The 23,412-nt window shown below is 44.4% G+C and overlaps 1 protein-coding gene across 2 annotated transcripts in view; it reads right to left on the reverse strand.

The window, feature by feature from the left end:
• The window catches only part of LOC132207409 (beta-1,3-galactosyl-O-glycosyl-glycoprotein beta-1,6-N-acetylglucosaminyltransferase 3-like), a 56,741-nt gene that overhangs the window by 22,000 nt on the left and 11,329 nt on the right, over positions 1-23,412 (reverse strand). Inside the window, exon 2 of one of the 2 annotated variants that reach the window (XM_059642920.1) lies at positions 21,428-22,902. The exons of the other annotated variant lie outside the window; for it this stretch is intronic. Coding sequence (XP_059498903.1) covers positions 22,366-22,902 — 537 coding nt within the window. The 3' untranslated portion in view covers positions 21,428-22,365. Of the gene's footprint in view, positions 1-21,427; positions 22,903-23,412 lie in introns of those variants that run through there. 2 annotated transcript variants of the gene reach the window in all.

Here is a 23,412-nt window from a genome sequence, read left to right on the forward strand (position 1 = left end):
GTTAGATGGATTAGTCACTGGAAATACAGGATTACAAGAATGGAGTGGATCTGGGTGGGAAACTCTGGAGAGTCGGTGCAGAACTGGTGGGCCAAAATGGTCTCTTTCTGCAGTGTAGGAATTCTATGATTTTTGACATTTAACAAATTAATAAATAATGATGATCACAAGTAAACACGACGCAACTAATCAGAAGCAAATATTAAAAATCAGAGCTACACAAAACTTATTAATAGAACTAAATGTTGAACTGGGACCTGAACTGAATTGCAGTGTTGAAGAATTCAACACTATGTTGGAGAGCTGGCACAGGACAGGAAGTTTACCTGGAGGATAGCAGAGCTAGACAAAATTTATTTCAATTTATTCATGAATGCACAAACCACTGGTCAGGCCGGCATTTATTGTCCATCTCCAGTTACCCAGAGGACAGTTAAGGGTCAAGCACATTGCTGTGGTTCTGGAGTCACATGTAAGCCAGTCCATTTAAAAATGCAAATTTCCTTCCCTAAAGCACATCAGTAGATCAGATGAGCTTTCACGACAATGTTTTAATGGGAGAGACTCTGTTTTAACCTGAAATTGAATTCAAATTCCACCATCTGCCATGGTGGGATTCGAACTCATGTCCACAGAACATTGGCTCGATTTCTTTTTCTCCCCCTGCCCAGTGCCTTTCCACTTATATCCAGTGATTCTTCTGACACTTGACATTGACCTGGATGCTGTCACTTTCATAGTCCTGTCTATCACAGGGCACCTGTTTCTGCAACTCATTCAACTTCTAGTACAGAGTTAATCATATTAAATTATTGGACTTCTCATGTTGTGGCTCACTGCAATGTCCTGATTTCTGTTCATTGAACAGCCATAATCATATCTGATTCAAGCTTGTTTAGTTCCCATTTCTACAAACAGATTTCGTATTGTTTGTTTTCTTTTCGACTCTTTATTTTTATCTGCATCCAAATGATGTCCTGTTTCACTACTATTTCTAGTGAGTTTTGAGAAGATTTGTAGCTCAGGTTGATGTTCTGGTCACCGCATTATAAGAAGGATGTGGAAGCTTTGGAAAGGGTGCAGAAGAGATTTACTAGGATGTTGCCTGGTATGGCGGGAAGGTCTTATGAGGAAAGGCTGAGGGACTTGAAGCTGTTTTCCTTAGAGAGAAGAAAGTTGAGAGGTGACTTAGTTGAAACATATAAAATAATCAGAGGGTCAGATAGGGTGGATAGGGAGAGCCTTTTTCCTAGGATGGTGACGGCGAGCACGAGGGGGCATAGCTTTAAATTGAGGGGTGAAAGATATAGGACAGATGTCAGAGGTAGTTTCTTTACTCAGAGTAGTAAGGGAATGGAACGCTTTGCCTGCAACGCTAGTAGATTCACCGACTTTAAGTGCATTTAAGTCGTCATTGGGCAGGCATATGGATGTACATGGAATAGTGTAGGTTAACATAGAACATTAGAGCATAGTACAGGCCCTTCGGCCCTCGATATTGTGCCGACCTGTCATACCGATCAAGCCCATCTAACCTACACTATTCCATGTACGTCCATGTAGGTTAGATGGGCTTCAGATTGGTAATGACAGGTCAGCACACCATCGAAGGCCGAAGGGCCTGTACTGTGCTGTAATGTTCTATGTTATGTTTGCTCGCTGAGCTGGAAGGTTGGTTTTCAGATGTTGCGTCACCATTCAGGGTAACATCAATGAACCTCCAGTGAAGCACTGGTGTTATGTCCTGCTTTCTATTTATCTGTTTAGGTTTCCTTGAGTTGGTGATGTCATTTCCTGTCCTTGTTCTCAGGAAGGTGGTAGATGGGTTCCAAATCAATGTGTTTTTTTGATGGAGTTCTGTTTGGAATGCCATGCTTGTAGAAATTCTTGTGCGTGTCTCTGTTTGGCTTGTTCTAGGATGGATGTGTTCTCCCAATCAAAGTGGTGTCCTTCCTCATCTGTATGCAAGACTGCTAGTGATAGTGGGTCACGTCACAAAAAGACAGTGGGTCATTATCACTAGCATCCTTGCAAACAGATGAGGAAGGATACCACTGATTGGGACAACACAGCCATCCGAGGACAAGCTAAACAGAGACACCCACGTGAATTCCTAGAAGCATGGCATTCCAAACGGAACTCCATCAAAAAAATCATTGATTTGGAACCCATCTACCACCCTCCTGAGAACAAGGACAGGAAATGACATCACCAACTCAAGGAAACCTAAACAGATAAATAGAAAGCAGGACATAACACCAGCGCTTCACCAGAGGCTCACTGATGATGTTACCTAGAATGGTGACGAAACATCTGAAAACAAATCTTCCAGCTCAGCGAGCAAACTCACATCCAGAACTATTTCTCGTGTTAGTGTCAGCATCTAGAGTTACAGCATCCAATATCCAGCATTATTGCAGCCAGTGTCACAGTCTAATCTCACAGCGTAGTGTGTGTGTCTGGAGGAACAGCGTCTAGAGTTATGATATCTGGCATTGCAGTGTCCAGACTTCATGTCCACTCATGACACTGAGCTAACAAGCAAAACCAAATCAGCCTCCCTATCACTGGGTTTGCAACAATGAAAATCAACCATTCATTGACTCTCAAGATCGTTCAGTTGTTCCCAAGCAGAATTCACAAGTAACAGACCTTGGGCATCAAGTTTATAACTCCAAACGCAAATTAATAATTTATTAACCATGTAACTTTAGCAGAATTTACACAAATAAGGTAATGTTACAAACATTTGATCTAACCCCAATCTTCTTTGATCATAAACCCATTACTCACACACCGACACAGTGAAAGGATACATTTTTAAATAATCGTAATTTGCCAGTTGCTAACAGTTTTAATGATAAACAGTGGGCCTTCATGAAATCCTTTGCTGGTTGGTATTACAGGCGCAAAAACCGTATGCTATGTCTGAATTCCAAAGTCACCAACCAATCCAAACAACGTCTGCAGACCTCCGCAGACTTTTACACATTTCTTATGACTTGGATTCCTGTCTCAGACTGTTTAACAAGTTGATAACTGGGAAAATAACTGGACAAAGCCAAAGGATTAAAGAAAATGGAAACCAGCCCAGTCCAGCAACTTCCAAAGAAACACTTCCTCCAAGCCCAAAACCCAGTCAGACAGAGTGAGGTCACTCATTGGTGAGGAAGAAAGAGAAAACATTCTCTGTGGTTGCCTGACCAGCAGCATTCCTCTTACTGAATGACCAATTCAATATCCATCCAGCTGTCAGTCCCTGAGCAGAATAACATCTCAGTGCTGAAAAATCTACATTGTTCTTAAGAACAGTAATTCACCTGCATTATCTTTCCAGGCCAGTTCCTAACAGCACCAGTCGTTTGCCTTTCCTGGTTGGTTCAGAAAGAAGAAAAAGCTGCTGTTCAAACTTCAATTCTCAACTTCGACTCAGAGTTCTGAGTCAAAAATGAGAAAAATACTGATGGTTATTTAACCAATCTCAGTGTCCAGTCTCAGTGCTTAACATTTACATTGCTAAGTCTCATAGCACTCAGTGTTACTGTGGATAGTATTACAGTGACCAGTCTCCACAATGCCCAATATTACAGTGCCCAGTCTCACAGTGCCTGCTATTACAGCCACCAGTGTTATAGTATCCAGTCCCATAGTGACTGGTCCACACTGTATTTCCTCCGTCTCATCCACCACCATTGCCCAAATTTACTCTGTCTCAACCCCCAATCCAGTTGCAGTTTCACCAACTGTCCGGTTTCGGAGATATTCCTCCATGCACTGCACTGCCGTGTTGTCCATGTCTGGGTCAAACTTGTTTGCAAAGAAAGGTCTCTGGTGGACGACCCACTGTAGATCTCCTGCCCCGTACACACAAATCAGGTGGCGATACCTTCCTGTGCAGGGAGGGTACAGGGCACCACTTGCCATGTTACCTGCCTCAAAGGACCACTTCACTGCCCGACCAAGGGTCCTGGTGGTTCCTTGGGTGTATGAGATAGAGCCAGGCACATTGGGCATTCTCAGCAGGGTTGCCCACACATGCTCATCCGGACTGTACGTGTCCTCCGACCACTTGAGGAAGGCCTGGACCTCAGCACTGGCAAACACATAGCTGACAAACTCTCTGGTGGCCATGATATAGGCGCTGCCCACGAAAACAGGGGAGCTGATATTCGGCTGGTCCTTCAGTTGTGCTGTTAAGACCACCTCGTTGTGGATAACGTAGTGGTATTGCCAACATTTCTAAAAGGCAAGCACAAGAGAGAGTGTGAGAGAGATGAGAAACTATAAACAAACAGCTTACCAACTTCGCCTGGAGTTATCTCTCAATTCCTCTGTGCTGTCCTCCTGCCCTGCGCCATCGTAATCCACATGCGCTCCTTCTCTCAGTGAAACATCGCCTATACCGATGAACAAAGCCATTCAGCCCCTCGGGCCTCCGTTGCTCCCATCACCTAGTGCCACTCTCTTCCCTTTTCCCCCATATCCCTGCATCTCAAACCATCTCCCAATGGTCATTTGCTTCACAAACATAAAACTCATCCTCAAACTCTCCCAGTGGATCTGGCTCCCAAAATAAACTTCAAGCTCTGCTGTATGAAGTCTAGAGCACCAGAACAAAAAGGGATCCTTTGATTCTTTGTCAACCCACTGGCCAAAAAACAACCTCCTCGCTGTTCTGGTCCCATTTTCCAGACTAAAAACTGAAACAACTGCGGATTCTCTAAATCAGGAACAAAAACAAAGCTCCGGGAAAAGCTCAGCAGGTCCGGCAGCATCTGTGAAGGAAACAACAGTGTTAACATTTCGGGCCTGCTAACCCTTCCTCAGAACAGTCAAACCATCAAACTCCTAGCTATTATCGTCACATTTTGCTGCACTTGGCCCACAACCCTGCGTGCCTCACAAATACAGTGAAGACACTTTCATATTCGTTACTGCACCGCATCCAAATAGTGAGGAGTTGACTCCTGACATTGACATACCTGGTTATTTGTCTCAGGCTTGTCCCACCCCAGGAGTGGGAGTTGAATCCACAGCTGCTGCCTTGGAGGGAAGGACACCACACACCGTGTCAAAGGATATCTTTTACTCTCAGTCCTTGTCATATCAAGTCATGAGTGGTAAGGAGTCTTGGTTGCCAACAGGGAGTTAGGATTATCAAGGATATGCAAGAATGTGAATGGTGGAGCAGGCTCAAAATGCCTAATGGGCTCCTCTTGTTCCTTGTGCATGTGGGAGTAGCTTTTTTTTTAAAAATCCACCTGACATCAGAACTTGCCATCATCTCATACACTTCTGATCAATCTCCTCTCAGACTCCATTATCTTCCTAAATTAGCCTAACCTTTCCAGTCTTACTTACAATTCTCACTTTACTGTCCCTTGTAACCTGTCAATGTTACTGTTGATGAATGCACTGAGTTTAGACTTCATTTGCTTTTCAATTCCTGAGATCTCCTGACCATGCCTCTAACCCAAAATCTTGCGTGTGCATTCCACTGCACTTGTACAACTGGTGAACGGTTAAGTGTATTCCCTTGGCTTCATTACCTTGTGCTAATCCTGTACCCAAACTTCTTTACTCCAATGGAAAAATCATTGACCTTTCCAACTGAGCCAGCCAACAAAACTCTGACACCATTCTGCAAAATCTCCTCTTCCCACTGTCCTGAGGGCCCTCACATCATTTCACTGTGACTAGAATTGGATGTAATCATCCAAGTGGGGCTAAACCAATGCTACATGCAGCATAATTCAACTGTTTACTGGCATCAATGCCTCTATTAATGAAGCCTTATGCTTTGCTGCACTCTTCAGGCCTCCTACAGCTTCAAATATAAATGAATGCTTATCACCAGATCCGTCTAATCCTGGGGATTATTTACAGTTGCGCCATTATGTCTCTATTACATCCCCACATCCCTTCTCCCAAAACATATCACCTCACACGCTTCTGTATTAACCTCCAACTGCATGCTGACTGTGCATTCTGGTGGCTGTGGACAATTCGTACCACCCTCACCATTTGCCAATCCTCCAGGTTTATCATCACCCCCAAATATTAGCATTTTCTCTCATAATACAGGATTTATAGCACTTATGTATTGAAAAAAACAGAACTACCTGAATGGTTATGAATTAGGAGAGGGGAATATTCAGTGGGACCTGGGTGTCCTTATGCACCAGTCATTGAAGCTAAGTGTGCAGATGCAGCAGGCGGTAAAGAAGGCAAATAGTACAGGGACCTTCATTGTGAGCGGTTGAGCGTACAGGAGCAGGAATATGTTGTACAGTCAACTCGGGCTTTGGTGAGGCCACACTTATAATATTGTGGGCAGTTTTGGTCTCCTTTTCAGAGGAAGGGTGCTTTTGCTCTTGAGGGAGTACAGCAAAGTTTTACCAGGCTGATTCTGGAGATGACAAGACTGACTTCTGAGGAAAGATTGACCAGGTTAGGATTGTTTTTGCTAGAGTTCATGCAAATGAGAGGGCAATCTCATACAGACTAATAAAATACCACCAAGACTAGACACGGTAGATGCAGGGAGGATGTTTCCGATGGTGAGTGTGTCCAGAACCAGGAGTCACCAGCCTGAGGATTTAGGGGTAGACCATTAGAATGGAAATGAGGAGACATTTCTTCATCCAACTAATAGTCAACCTGTGCAATTCATTATCACAGGAAGCAGTTGATGCCAAAACATAGAATGTATTCAAGAGGCGGTTAGATATAGCATTTGGGGTGATTGGCATCAAAGTTAACGGGGAGAAAGCAGGTTTAGGATGTGGAGTTGGACTACCAGGATTGATCGTGATGAGTGGCAGAGCAGGCACGAAGGGCTGAATGGCTTCCTCCTGTCTTCATTGTTCACACGTTTCTAGGTCTATTTAGGGCGAAGCTGAGGAAACATTTTTTCATTTGAAGAAAAGTGAACTTATGGAATTCTCTACCACAGAAATCTGTGGAGGTTGAGTCACTGAATATATCCAAGAAGGTGAGTGACAAGTGTTTAAATGTCAGAAGAATGAGGAGCATGGGGAGTAAGTTGGAGTACTGCGCTGAGATAGCGGATTGGCCACTATCATACAGCATGGTGGGCCTGATGAAGGACTGAATCATTCTCTCCTGCTCCTAGTCTTGATGTTTCTATGGCCCAACGAGGGGAACATTACCACTTAGCAAACTCCTGTCCAAAATAAGATCCATGAATCAAGACTTGTGTTATAAATTTTTCTGTCCAGCCCTTTATCTGGTGCCGAGTGAAATGCTTCCTTGAATTCAGTTCAGACAATATTACCTGCATTAAAATTCTCAGCTACTACATCAGTGCATTAAACCAGGCGGGACATTTGCCTTTTGCAAATTAGCACCATCTTCTCTTCATTAACTCTAAGGTGGGTTGATGTGAATTGCAGCCATAACTGCAAGCATTGAAGTCAAGCTCATGTCATCAGGTAAACCAGGGTCCGTGTGGTATGAGCCTAGGAGACCCAAATTCAAATCCCACCTGTTCCAGAGGTGTGCCATTACATCTTTGAAACGGTTAGCATATATAAAGAACATAAAGTAGAGGCAGGAGTAGGCTGTTCGGCCCCTCAAGCCTGCTCCACTATTCAATAGAATCACAGCTGATTCAACGTTCCTCACATCCACCTTCCTGCCCTTTCCCTATAACCCTTAATTCCCCAAGAATGTATCTATCCCCGCTTTAAATATACACCAGGACTCTGGCCTCACAGCTCTCTGTGGAAAAAAAGAGTTCCAAAGACTCACAACCCTTTAAAGAGAAGAAATTCATCCTCATCTCAATCTTGAGTTGGTACCCCTTTATTCTGAGTTGATGCCCTCTGGTTCTAGACTCTCCCTTGGGTGGGGGGGCGCGGAAGACATCCTCGCAGTATTTACCCTTTAAAGCCCAATAAGAATCCTGAATGTTTCAGTGAGATCACGTCTCATTCTCCTAGACTCCAGTGAGTAGAATCCCAGCCTGTTTAACCTTTGTTCCTCAGACACAAACCCCCCACAGTAGGGACCATCCTAGAGAACATTCTCTGAACTTCCTTCAGCGAAGGATCTTTCCTGAAAAAGGGGGACCAAAACTGCTCACGGTACTTCAGATACGGTCTCACTAGCACCTTGCACAGTTGCAGTAAGACTCCCCTACTCTTCTCCTCCAACCCCCTTGAAATAAGGGCCCCAGCATTCTGTTTCAGTTATGAAGGAGGGTCAACAGACTTGAAACACTGACTGTTTTCTCTCCATAGATGCTGCCCGGCCTGCTGACTTTCTCTAGAAATTTCTGTTTTCATCCAATATTCCATTGCCCTTGCTGATAACCTGCTGCCTGTGTGCTAGCTTTCAGTGTTCCACGCACAAGTTCCCCAAGTCCCTTTGTGTTGCAACTTTATTGATTTACATAACATTGTTCTTTTTATCCCTTCCCCAGACAACTTCACATTTTCCCACATTGTACTCTATTTGGTGAGCATTTTTGACAACTTAGCCTATCAATATCTGCCTGTGAAGCACATCAGACAACACTTACCTGTACCTCGATATACATGACTGTAATAAATCCAGTCAACCTCGGAGTACAACAGGATCTTGATCAGGTGGGCCAATGGGCTGAATAGCGGCAGGTGGAGTTTAATTTAGATAAGTATGAGGTGCTGCACTTTGGAAAGACAAATCAGGGCAGGACTTATACATTTAATGGTAAGGTCCCAGGGAGTGTTGTGAACAAAGAGACCTTGGAGTGCAGGCTCATGGTTCCTTGGAAATTGAGTCACAGTTAGACAGGGTAGCGAAGGTAGTGATGCTGTGCTTGCCTTTTATTGGTCAGTGCACTGAATATAGGAGGTCATGTACTTGACATTGGTTCCATCACTTTTGGAATACTGCATGCAATTCTGGTCTCCTGCTAAAGGAAGCATGTTGTGAAACCTGAAAGGGTTCAGAAAAAAAACAAGGTCTTTTTCCCAGGGTGAGTCCAAAACTAGACGGCATAAGTTGAAGATGACAGGGGAAAGATTTAAAATGGACCAAAGGGGCACATTTTTTCACATAGCGGGTGGTATATGTATGCAAATGAGCTGCCAGAGGAAGTGGTGGACTGGTACAATTACAACATTTAAAAGGCAGCTAAATGGGTACATCAATAGGAAGGGTTAAGAGGGAGATGGGCCAAATGCTGACTAGATGAAGTTAGGATATTTGGTTGGCATGGACAAGTTGGACAGAAGGGTCTGTTTCTATGTTTTATGACTCCAAGTCACATCAAATCAAAATCTCTCTTTAAACTGTTTGTATCCCTCACTCAGCCTGCCTTTCCATTTTCTTTTTGTTGTTGCAAATTCCACAACAGTACATTTCCTTCCTTCCTCCAAGTCATTCAGGTATGTCATCAAAGTCAATTATCTATGGAGTGAAATCATCATGGCTATAAGGGCGTATGTAAGCCATTGTGAAATGATGTGATAAAAGGACATCATTTCCTATCATGGCTGTAAAGATTAATGAAATCCAAAGTCATAAATTGATCTGAATATCTGTTGGCATTCCAAGTGATTTTGAAATATTGCATTAGAGAGAGTGCGGAAGCAATTCACTGGAATGGTTCAGGAATGAGAAACTTCGGTAATGAGGACGGTTTGAAGTTGTTCTCGTTGGAGAGAAGGCAGCTGAGACGGAAGTCTGAACGTGATTTTCAAAACCTAAAAGGAGTTTGGACAGAAGATTGGGAGAAACTGCTCCTGCTCAGAAAATAAAGAAACATAAGGGCCAGACATTTCATGTGATATGCCAATGAAGCAAAGGAGGGGTGAGAAAAAAAGTCTTTTTCACCCAAATTACTTACTGTGTGAAAAATGCACTGCATGGAAATGTGCTGGAGGCACATTTAATTAAGGCATTCAAGACATGCATTGGATGGTTATTCAGATATTTGAGCGTGTTCAGGGAAATGCAGGAGTTTGGAACAAGATATAGAATAATTGCAGGCACAATGGGCTGAAAGGCCACCTTCCACAAAAATTCTCTAATTCTGTGGCTAGCGCAGAGCGAGATTAACTCAACGTTTATGTTATCAGAATGGTCAGCAAGGCCCTTTCCTCTGCTGGCTGGTGAGAAAACGCTCTACTCTTTACTGGAACTGAGGCATAGCTGTCTCCACCAGTACAAGAGCTAAAGTAAGCCATTCATCACCTGAAACCTGCTCTACCATTCAATAAATATCATGGCTCTGCCAGTTGTGACTTCAATTCCACTTTTTTAATGATTGTCCCGGAGATCCTTAGCTTTATTTTTATAAAAGCTATCTTACTCAGCCTTGAATAAATTGTCAACTCAGCCTTCGCTGTGGAAAATATTTCCACGGTACACCAGCCCTCTCAGAAAAATAGCAAGGCATTGGTGAGGCCACTTTTGGAGTACTGGGTACAATTGTGGACACCACACTATAGGAAGGATGTTGTTAAACTGCAAAGGATGCAGAAAAGATTTCCAAGGATGGTTGCTGGGGTTAGATGGCTCAAGTTACAAGGAGACGCTGGATGGGCTGCGACTTTTCACACCAGACTGCTGGAGGCTGAGGGGTGGCCCATAGATGTCTCTAAAATGACGGGGTGAAAGCGAGTGAAAAGCCTTTCAGGAAAACTGAAGGGCATAGTTTTAAGGGGAGACGGGAATGATTTAAAAGGGACTTGAGGGCGGTGCAAATATGGAACGAGCTGCCAAAAGAAGTGGTAGAGGTGGATACAATTACAAGATTTAAAAGATGGCATGAATAGGAAAGATTTAGAGGAATATGGGCCAAACACAAAAATGGGACAACTTCCATTTAGGATACCTAATTGGTATGGACAAGTTGGACTGAAGGGTCTGTTTCCATGCTGTATGATTCTATGATGATATCTTATGCTATAGAACATCTTGTCGTACTTGCAAGAGAAAGCATTCTCCCAGCAAAAACTCTCATGTCTCCTCAGAGAACTTTATTCATTTCAAAAAAGGTCTCCGCTCAGATTTCCAAACTTAAGATGTGTAAAAGACAACGCGATCACCCTTTCTTCATAAGATAAGTCCTTCATTCCAGGAACAAAGCAAGTGCAACTTCCCGCATTGCTGTCAACATAATTACATTACTTTTTAAAATGAGAGAAATATATACAGGATAATTCTGCTGCGGTCGCATCACGGCCCTTTTCGGCACTGTTAAAACTTACTCACTCTTATATTCTATTATACATTCAAAACACATCAATGTTTCATTTGCCTTCTGAATTATTTGCTGTACTGTATAGGTTTTGTGATGAGTATTGGGACACCCAGATCACTTTGTACCAGATATCTCAGAAATCAAATCCACTTTAACAAATACAGTGCATTTATTTTGAAAAGTGTACGTACTATATTGTACTCAATGTGGTACATCCCTTCATGGTCACTTAACCTACCTGCATTCTTTTGTTCACTATTCACCTCCTGACATTGCTTTGAACACTTAAGCCGTAGACACCTTTTGTAACAGACAAAAAAAAACCTCTGAAGATTCTGGAATCCAAGGTAAACAAACGGGTGTCTGGAAGAATACAGCAAGCCAAGCAGCATCTGCAGCAAAGAGGTAGTCAATGTTTCAGGTGTTACCCTTCTTTAGGCATGTTGACTTCTCTTTTCCTCCAGATGCTGTCTGGCTTGCTGTGTTCTTCCAGACTCCTGTCTGCCTGCCTTGATAATAAAATGTGAGGCTGGATGAACACAGCAGGCCCAGCAGCATCTCAGGAGCACAAAAGCTGACGTTTCGGGCCCAGACCCTTCATCAGAGAGGGGGATGGGGTGAGGGTTCTGGAATAAATAGCGGGGTGGGGTGGGGGTGGGGGTGGGGTGGGAAGGCGGACCGAAGATGGAGAGAAAAGAAGACAGGTGGAGAGGAGAGTATAGGTGGGGAGGTAGGGAGGTAGGGAGGGGATAGGTCAGTCCAGGGAAGACGGACAGGTCAAGGAGGTGGGATGAGGTTAGTAGGTAAGAGATGGAGGTGCGGCTTGGGGTGGGAGGAAGGGATGGTTGAGGGGAAGAACAGGTTAGGGAGGCAGAGACAGGTTGGACTGGTACCTGGTTGCCTACCTTGACATCCCTTTGTACACTGTCAGTCGTGTTTTAATGAGGTCAGTCGGTAGACATCAGAGTCAGAGTTCCCTGATAGAAGCTGTTAGTCTGGTCTAATCAAGGAACCCTGGCTGACAGATACAAAACATCGAACATTACAGCACAATACAGGCCTTTCGGCCCATGATGTTGTGTCTATCTATTATCTAACTAAGATCAATCTACCCTGCATACCCCACATTTTACTATCCTCTATGTGCCTTTCCAAGAGTCACTTAAAAGTCTCCAAAGTATCTGACTCCACTACCACTGCCAGCAGTGCATTCTTCATGCCCACCATGCTGTGTTAAAAAACCTACCTCTGACATCTCCCCTATACCGTTCTCCCAACACCTTAAAGTTATACCCCCTCACAATAGTCATTTGCAGCCTGGGAAAAAGTCTCTGGCTATCCACTCTTTCTCTCAACATGTTGCACACCTCCATTAAGTCACTTCTTATCCTTCTTCACTCCAATGAGAAAAGCCCGAGCTCCCTCAACATTTCCTCATAAGACCCACCCTCCAGTCCAGGCAGCATCCTGGTAAATCTCCTCTGCACCCTCCCTGAGGCTTCCACATCTTTCCTATAATGAGGTGACCAGAACTGAACACATTACACCAAGTGTGGTCTAACCAGAGTTTTATGGAGCTGTGGCGTGACCTCATGGCTCTTAAACTCAATCCCCCTGCCAGTGAAAGCCAACACACCATACGCCTTCTTGACAACACTATCAACTTGGGTGGCAACGCTGAGGGATCTATGGACGTGGACCCCAAGATCCCTCTGTTCCTCCATACTGCCAAGAATCCTGCCATTAACCCTGTATTCTGCATTCAAATTCAACCTTCCAAAATCAATCACTTAACATTTGTCGAGTTTGAATGCTATCTGCCACTTCTTTACCTAGCTCTGTATCCTCTCAACATCCTGTTGCAACCTACAACCCTCCATGCTGTCTACAACTCCACCAACCTTCGTGTCATTGGCAAAATTACTAAGCCACCCTTCCACTTCCAAGTCATTTATAAAAAGATTACAAAGAGCAGAAGTCCCAGGACAGATACATGCAGAACAACACTGGTCACCGAGCTCCAGGCTGAAAACGTTCATCTACTACCACCCTTTATCTTCTATTGAACAACCAGTTTTTGTATCCAGACAGCCAAATTTCCCTGAATCCCATGCCTCCTTACTTCCTGAATGAGCCTTCCACGAGGAACTTCACCAAATGCCTTGCTAAAATCCACTTACACCCCATCCACTGCTCTGCCTTCATTGAGTATCTGACAAAAAACATCAAAGAGTTCAATAAGGCTTGTGAAGCATAATCTGTCTCAAAGCCATGCTGACTATTTCAACCAAACTGTGCTTTACCAAATAATCATAAATACTATCTCTCAGAATCCTCTCCAATAATTTGACCAGCACAGAAGACAGACTGACCGGTCTGTAATTTCTAGGATTATCCCTTATTCCCTTTCTTGAACAAGGGAATGACATTTGCTGCCCTCCAAACTCCTGGTACTACTCCAGTGGACAGTGAGGATGCAAAGATCATTGCTGCCCCTTTGGCAATCTCGTCCCTCACTCTCTGCAGCAACCTTGTGTATATCCCGTCTTGAACAGGGGGACCTGTCTATCCTCATGGTGTTCAAAATTTCTAGCACATCCTCTTTCCTAACATCAACCTGTTCAAGCATATCCACCTGCTTCATACCATCCTCAAACATCAAGGGCCCTCACTGGTGAATACTGAGGCAAAGTATTCATTAAGGACCTTCTCTGACTCCGTCCACAAGTTCCCTCCATACAAAAAACGGTCAGAGGTTCTGTTCACTGAGAGCTGGCTCAGAAGTAGCTACATTGCTCTCCATGTGTAAATTAAGGGTGAGTTGGTGATGGGCTACTGGTCTCCGAGGAGTTATTTCACTGTCAACGTAATGACAACCCTTTACGTGCTCTTAACTGAACTTACATTCCTTTGTCCACTCCTAACCACATACATTCCTTTGTACTCTTGTAATCAGTCTCTATCCCTTTGTACACTTTTAACCTACACATCCCTTTGAACACTGAATACGCCTTCAGCCAGGGAATTCTCTGCCACCACTTGGTTTCCCCAATGTAGAGGAAGCCGCACCGGGTACAGTGGATGCAGTATACCACATTGGCAGATGTGCAGGTGAACCTCTGCTTAATGTGGAATGTCATCTTGGGGCCTGGGATGGGGGTGAGGGAGGAGGTGTGGGGACAAGTGTAGCATTTCCTGCGGTTGCAGGGGAAGGTGCCGGGTGTGGTGGGGTTGGAGGGCAGTGTGGAGCGAACAAGGGAGTCACGGAGAGAGTGGTCTCTCCGGAAAGCAGACAGGGGAGGGGATGGGAAAATGTCTTGGGTGGTGGGGTCGGATTGTAAATGGCGGAAGTGTCGGAGGATAATGCGTTGTATCCGGAGGTTGGTGGGGTGGTGTGTGAGAACGAGGGGGATCCTCTTGGGGCGGTTGTGGCGGGGGCGGGGTGTGAGGGATGTGTCGCGGGAAATGCGGGAGACGCGGTCAAGGGCGTTCTCGATCACTGTGGGGGGAAAGTTGCGGTCCTTAAAGAACTGGGACATCTGGGATGTGCGGGAGTGGAATGTCTTATCGTGGGAGCAGATGCGGCGGAGGCGGAGGAATTGGGAATAGGGGATGGAATTTTTGCAGGAGGGTGGGTGGGAGGAGGTGTATTCTAGGTAGCTGTGGGAGTCGGTGGGCTTGAAATGGACATCAGTTACAAGCTGGTTGCCTGAGATGACTCACCATGACACTGAATTGCTTTACTGGTCAAAAATTTACCCAGCTTTGCCTTAAAAACATTCTGTGAGGTAGCTTCAACCACTTCACTGGGCAGGGAATTCCACAGATTCACAACCCTTTGGGTGAAGAAGTTCATCCTGACCTCAGTCCTACATCTGCTTCCCTTTATTTTGAGGTGATGCCCTCTAGTCCTAGTTTCACCTGCTGGCAGAAACAACCTCCCTACCTCCACTTTATCTGTTCCCTTCATAATCTTACATGTTTCTGTAAAGATCTCCCCTCAATCTTCTGAATTCCAATGAGTAGAAGCCCAGTCTACTCAGTCTCTCCTCATAATCCGAGCCTCTCAACTCTGGAATCAACTGAGTGAATCTACTCTGCACCCCCTCCAGTGCTAGTATATCTCTTTTCAAGTAAGGAGACCAAAACTGCACACAGGACTCCAGTGTGGCCTCACCAGGACCCTATACAGCTGCAGCATAGCCTCCCTGTTTTTAAACTCCATCCCACGAGCAATAGCAGAAAAAAATTCCATTTGCCTTTTTAATGCACCTGCAATCCCACCTTCAGCAATCAATGCACACAGAAACCAAGTCCCTTTGCACAGCAGTGTGCTCCAAATGTTTTTACCATTTAAAATATACTCCATTTTGCTGTTGTTCCCACCAAAATGGATGACCTCACACTTATTAACATTGTACTCCATCTGCCAGAACTTTACCCACTCAGACTATCTGGATGCCTCTGCAGGCTTTCAGTGTCTTCTGCACACTTTGCTCAACCACTCACCTTAGTGTCATCTGCAAATTTGGACACACCACACTTAGTCCTGAGCTCCAAATCATCTATGTAAACAGTTGAGGTCCCAACGCTAATCCCTGCGGCACACCACGAGCCACTGACCGCCAACCAGAAAAAAACACCCATTTACCCCTAATCTATGCTTTCTACTGGTCAACCAATCCTCGATCTATGCCAATACATTACCTGCAATACCAGGCAAACTTATCTCATGTAGCTGCCTTTGATGTAGCACCTTATCAAATGCCTTCTAGAAATCCAGATACACCACATCCACAGGTTCCAGATTGTCCACCATGCAAATAATGTCCTCAGAGAATTCCACCAAATTAGTTAAACATGACATACCTTTCATCAACCTATGCTGGGTGTTCCCAATGGGACAATTTATGTCTTGCTATTTCTCCCTTAAATGATAGATCCAAGCATTTTCCCCACTATTGAAGTTGAGCTTACTGGTTGAGAGTGACCTGCTTTTTGTCTACTTCCTTTTTTAAAGCAAGTGTCGTCACATTGGCTGTTTTCCATCTGCGTGAACCACCCCAGAGTCCAGTGAACTTTGGTAAATAATTACAAGTGCATTTGCAATTTCCCCTGTTTTAGTACCCGAGGATGCATTTCATCAGGGCCAGGGGACTTGTCTACTTTTAGCTCCATTTGCTTGCCCAGCACTGCCTCCTTAGCGATAGTGACAGTTTCTAGGTCCTCACCTGCTATAACTTTCTTGCCATTAGTTTTTGGCATATTATTTGTCTCACACAGTGAAGACCAACACAAAATAACGTCTCAGCTATCTCCTCATTCCCAGGTATTAAATTGGCCTTCTCATCTGCTAAAAGAACCAATGTCTACCGTCGCCACTCTTCCGATTTACATATTTATAGAAACTTTTGCTGCCTGTTTTTATATTCTGAGCTAGTTTACTCTCATAATCTGACTTTTCTTTATAACTCTTTTGTGGCTTTCTGTTGGCCTTTAAAGATTTCCCAGTCTACCAGTTTCCCACTACTCTTTGCTTTTTTGTATGTGTTTTTCTGATGATGTCTTTCTTACTAAATCTCACCTCATTAATATATGGATTCCTATTCAACCAACTGTCGAGGAGGAACTAGGTGCCGAGAATTCTCAACACAAAAATTGCTGGGTTCCTGTGACACCGATTCACCACTTGCATCTCCAGACCCACCTCAGCACAGAAGTTCGCGCTCAGCCGGTTGAACGGCTGGGCCTCGAGACTGCGCGTGACCTCTCAGGGAGGGCCTGAGCATTCATCCAGCTCTGATTGGTCAAAGAGTCTGTCAATCCTGATATTGCGGCCATTAGGAAGCAAGGTCCCGCCCAAGGAATGCCATTTGGTGAGAAATGTGAACGTGAAGAGAAATCCCTGCAGAAACTGAAGGAGGGTGTAGGCCCGAAACATCAGCCTTCCTGCTCTTTGACCTACTATACACCTTGTTGTCCCTGGAGAAGCTCAGCAGGTTCGGCAGCTTCTGAGGGAATCGTAATTCTTCAGTGCCATTAACAGTCTGCCCTCTGGGTCCAGGTGCAACCTCTCATCGGAATACAGCCTCATCGATCCAGGGACTCAAAGTCGAGAAGTGGTGATCAGGGACTACTGCTGCAGGAGGGAACATGGAAATTTACTTGTCGGATTGGAGTTAGAAGGCGAGGATGCCGAGGGAACTACAATACTGAAAGAGCACAACTATATATAAAAGATGGGAGATGACAGAGAATGGAAAGGAATCATATGACGTGAGGGAAAGGAATCATGCGAGGGGGTTACTGATGTAAATAACACCGGCTTTCTTGGAGACAGTGGACGAGTAGACCTGACATGCTTTCTTCATACATCTGGGGTTGGAATGAGGCGGTGGGGTGAGGTATGGGCATGGTGGTAAAGTTGTCAGATGAAGACTGTGATAGACAGGTTAGGTGGGGACTTAGGGAAATACAAAGCCTACTCTGTCACCTGGTGGGGTCTAACCAAAACAAAGAGACTGAGAGTGAGACTTAATGCATATACTCCAAGCTCATCAGCCCTGAAGAAGAAACCCAAAGCCCAGTTGTATCCTTGTATTAGTGTAGATTTTCTAATCAAACTGACCAGAAATGTTATTACATACCACTGAAACAATTAAGGCTTGAAAGCACACTTCTTGGGTCAGAGCTCGGGGCACTATCACTGTGCCACCAGAGTCCTTATTTGACTACATTAGCTCAGTTAGCTGGACAGCTGCATTTGTGATGACTACATCACAATTTCAATTCCTGCACCAGCTGAGGTTTCCGAAAAGGGTCATTTATCCATAAAGAATATCTTTATATACATTGTCACAAACACAATTCAGTTTTGTACAGTAGTATATCAAGGAAACAAACAAACATTGGGGTTTGACTCGATACAACAAATAAACCAAATGCATCCATTACTCGTTTGAGATTATATTTACTTATCACTGAGGCACTGGAAAAGTCTGTTAACTGAACAGACCCTCATTTAACTTGGGCAGAAAGACCTCAGTGGTCTTTCCCCACTGTGCCTTGGTGACAGCTGCCCCAAGCTTCAATGCCTCCCTCAGCACCTGTCCTGAAACTTGGACTGTGCCAGTCTGCAACACTTGGTCAGGGCATCTCCTTGTTTTGGAATACCAAAGTTTCAGACCGACCAAAGAGCATCTTTCACTGAGTTGATGGCCCTCCAGGTGCAGTCGATGTTTGTCTCAACATGCACCTTGGGGAACAGAACATGAAGCACGGAGTCTGGTGTCATGTGGGCAGCATGGTGGCGCACAGTGCCAGGCACTTGGGTTCAATTCCAGCCTTGGGTGACTGCGTGGAGTTTGTACATTCTCTCCATGTCTGCACGGGTTTCCTCTCGGCAGCTCTAGCTTCCTCCCACAGTCCAAAGATTGGTTAAGATAGGTTAGATGGATTAGTCACTGGAAATACAGGATTACAAGAATGGAGTGGATCTGGGTGGGAAACTCTGGAGAGTCGGTGCAGAACTGGTGGGCCAAAATGGTCTCTTTCTGCAGTGTAGGAATTCTATGATTTTTGACATTTAACAAATTAATAAATAATGATGATCACAAGTAAACACTTGACGCAACTAATCAGAAGCAAATATTAAAAATCAGAGCTACACAAAACTTATTAATAGAACTAAATGTTGAACTGGGACCTGAACTGAATTGCAGTGTTGAAGAATTCAACACTATGTTGGAGAGCTGGCACAGGACAGGAAGTTTACCTGGAGGATAGCAGAGCTAGACAAAATTTATTTCAATTTATTCATGAATGCACAAACCACTGGTCAGGCCGGCATTTATTGTCCATCTCCAGTTACCCAGAGGACAGTTAAGGGTCAAGCACATTGCTGTGGTTCTGGAGTCACATGTAAGCCAGTCCATTTAAAAATGCAAATTTCCTTCCCTAAAGCACATCAGTAGATCAGATGAGCTTTCACGACAATGTTTTAATGGGAGAGACTCTGTTTTAACCTGAAATTGAATTCAAATTCCACCATCTGCCATGGTGGGATTCGAACTCATGTCCACAGAACATTGGCTCGATTTCTTTTTCTCCCCCTGCCCAGTGCCTTTCCACTTATATCCAGTGATTCTTCTGACACTTGACATTGACCTGGATGCTGTCACTTTCATAGTCCTGTCTATCACAGGGCACCTGTTTCTGCAACTCATTCAACTTCTAGTACAGAGTTAATCATATTAAATTATTGGACTTCTCATGTTGTGGCTCACTGCAATGTCCTGATTTCTGTTCATTGAACAGCCATAATCATATCTGATTCAAGCTTGTTTAGTTCCCATTTCTACAAACAGATTTCGTATTGTTTGTTTTCTTTTCGACTCTTTATTTTTATCTGCATCCAAATGATGTCCTGTTTCACTACTATTTCTAGTGAGTTTTGAGAAGATTTGTAGCTCAGGTTGATGTTCTGGTCACCGCATTATAAGAAGGATGTGGAAGCTTTGGAAAGGGTGCAGAAGAGATTTACTAGGATGTTGCCTGGTATGGCGGGAAGGTCTTATGAGGAAAGGCTGAGGGACTTGAAGCTGTTTTCCTTAGAGAGAAGAAAGTTGAGAGGTGACTTAGTTGAAACATATAAAATAATCAGAGGGTCAGATAGGGTGGATAGGGAGAGCCTTTTTCCTAGGATGGTGACGGCGAGCACGAGGGGGCATAGCTTTAAATTGAGGGGTGAAAGATATAGGACAGATGTCAGAGGTAGTTTCTTTACTCAGAGTAGTAAGGGAATGGAACGCTTTGCCTGCAACGCTAGTAGATTCACCGACTTTAAGTGCATTTAAGTCGTCATTGGGCAGGCATATGGATGTACATGGAATAGTGTAGGTTAACATAGAACATTAGAGCATAGTACAGGCCCTTCGGCCCTCGATATTGTGCCGACCTGTCATACCGATCAAGCCCATCTAACCTACACTATTCCATGTACGTCCATGTAGGTTAGATGGGCTTCAGATTGGTAATGACAGGTCAGCACACCATCGAAGGCCGAAGGGCCTGTACTGTGCTGTAATGTTCCATGTTATGTTTGCTCGCTGAGCTGGAAGGTTGGTTTTCAGATGTTGCGTCACCATTCAGGGTAACATCAATGAACCTCCAGTGAAGCACTGGTGTTATGTCCTGCTTTCTATTTATCTGTTTAGGTTTCCTTGAGTTGGTGATGTCATTTCCTGTCCTTGTTCTCAGGAAGGTGGTAGATGGGTTCCAAATCAATGTGTTTTTTTGATGGAGTTCTGTTTGGAATGCCATGCTTGTAGAAATTCTTGTGCGTGTCTCTGTTTGGCTTGTTCTAGGATGGATGTGTTCTCCCAATCAAAGTGGTGTCCTTCCTCATCTGTATGCAAGACTGCTAGTGATAGTGGGTCACGTCACAAAAAGACAGTGGGTCATTATCACTAGCATCCTTGCAAACAGATGAGGAAGGATACCACTGATTGGGACAACACAGCCATCCGAGGACAAGCTAAACAGAGACACCCACGTGAATTCCTAGAAGCATGGCATTCCAAACGGAACTCCATCAAAAAAATCATTGATTTGGAACCCATCTACCACCCTCCTGAGAACAAGGACAGGAAATGACATCACCAACTCAAGGAAACCTAAACAGATAAATAGAAAGCAGGACATAACACCAGCGCTTCACCAGAGGCTCACTGATGATGTTACCTAGAATGGTGACGAAACATCTGAAAACAAATCTTCCAGCTCAGCGAGCAAACTCACATCCAGAACTATTTCTCGTGTTAGTGTCAGCATCTAGAGTTACAGCATCCAATATCCAGCATTATTGCAGCCAGTGTCACAGTCTAATCTCACAGCGTAGTGTGTGTGTCTGGAGGAACAGCGTCTAGAGTTATGATATCTGGCATTGCAGTGTCCAGACTTCATGTCCACTCATGACACCGAGCTAACAAGCAAAACCAAATCAGCCTCCCTATCACTGGGTTTGCAACAATGAAAATCAACCATTCATTGACTCTCAAGATCGTTCAGTTGTTCCCAAGCAGAATTCACAAGTAACAGACCTTGGGCATCAAGTTTATAACTCCAAACGCAAATTAATAATTTATTAACCATGTAACTTTAGCAGAATTTACACAAATAAGGTAATGTTACAAACATTTGATCTAACCCCAATCTTCTTTGATCATAAACCCATTACTCACACACCGACACAGTGAAAGGATACATTTTTAAATAATCGTAATTTGCCAGTTGCTAACAGTTTTAATGATAAACAGTGGGCCTTCATGAAATCCTTTGCTGGTTGGTATTACAGGCGCAAAAACCGTATGCTATGTCTGAATTCCAAAGTCACCAACCAATCCAAACAACGTCTGCAGACCTCCGCAGACTTTTACACATTTCTTATGACTTGGATTCCTGTCTCAGACTGTTTAACAAGTTGATAACTGGGAAAATAACTGGACAAAGCCAAAGGATTAAAGAAAATGGAAACCAGCCCAGTCCAGCAACTTCCAAAGAAACACTTCCTCCAAGCCCAAAACCCAGTCAGTCAGAGTGAGGTCACTCATTGGTGAGGAAGAAAGAGAAAACATTCTCTGTGGTTGCCTGACCAGCAGCATTCCTCTTACTGAATGACCAATTCAATATCCATCCAGCTGTCAGTCCCTGAGCAGAATAACATCTCAGTGCTGAAAAATCTACATTGTTCTTAAGAACAGTAATTCACCTGCATTATCTTTCCAGGCCAGTTCCTAACAGCACCAGTCGTTTGCCTTTCCTGGTTGGTTCAGAAAGAAGAAAAAGCTGCTGTTCAAATTTCAATTCTCAACTTCGACTCAGAGTTCTGAGTCAAAAATGAGAAAAATACTGATGGTTATTTAACCAATCTCAGTGTCCAGTCTCAGTGCTTAACATTTACATTGCTAAGTCTCATAGCACTCAGTGTTACTGTGGATAGTATTACAGTGACCAGTCTCCACAATGCCCAATATTACAGTGCCCAGTCTCACAGTGCCTGCTATTACAGCCACCAGTGTTATCGTATCCAGTCCCATAGTGACTGGTCCACACTGTATTTCCTCCGTCTCATCCACCACCATTGCCCAAATTTACTCTGTCTCAACCCCCAATCCAGTTGCAGTTTCACCAACTGTCCGGTTTCGGAGATATTCCTCCATGCACTGCACTGCCGTGTTGTCCATGTCTGGGTCAAACTTGTTTGCAAAGAAAGGTCTCTGGTGGACGACCCACTGTAGATCTCCTGCCCCGTACACACAAATCAGGTGGCGATACCTTCCTGTGCAGGGAGGGTACAGGGCACCACTTGCCATGTTACCTGCCTCAAAGGACCACTTCACTGCCCGACCAAGGGTCCTGGTGGTTCCTTGGGTGTATGAGATAGAGCCAGGCACATTGGGCATTCTCAGCAGGGTTGCCCACACATGCTCATCCGGACTGTACGTGTCCTCCGACCACTTGAGGAAGGCCTGGACCTCAGCACTGGCAAACACATAGCTGACAAACTCTCTGGTGGCCATGATATAGGCGCTGCCCACGAAAACAGGGGAGCTGATATTCGGCTGGTCCTTCAGTTGTGCTGTTAAGACCACCTCGTTGTGGATAACGTAGTGGTATTGCCAACGTTTCTAAAAGGCAAGCACAAGAGAGAGTGTGAGAGAGATGAGAAACTATAAACAAACAGCTTACCAACTTCGCCTGGAGTTATCTCTCAATTCCTCTGTGCTGTCCTCCTGCCCTGCGCCATCGTAATCCACATGCGCTCCTTCTCTCAGTGAAACATCGCCTATACCGATGAACAAAGCCATTCAGCCCCTCGGGCCTCCGTTGCTCCCATCACCTAGTGCCACTCTCTTCCCTTTTCCCCCATGTCCCTGCATCTCAAACCATCTCCCAATGGTCATTTGCTTCACAAACATAAAACTCATCCTCAAACTCTCCCAGTGGATCTGGCTCCCAAAATAAACTTCAAGCTCTGCTGTATGAAGTCTAGAGCACCAGAACAAAAAGGGATCCTTTGATTCTTTGTCAACCCACTGGCCAAAAAACAACCTCCTCGCTGTTCTGGTCCCATTTTCCAGACTAAAAACTGAAACAACTGCGGATTCTCTAAATCAGGAACAAAAACAAAGCTCCGG

The sequence above is a fragment of the Stegostoma tigrinum genome, chromosome 46, assembly GCF_030684315.1.
Source record: "Stegostoma tigrinum isolate sSteTig4 chromosome 46, sSteTig4.hap1, whole genome shotgun sequence".
NCBI lineage: Eukaryota > Metazoa > Chordata > Chondrichthyes > Orectolobiformes > Stegostomatidae > Stegostoma > Stegostoma tigrinum.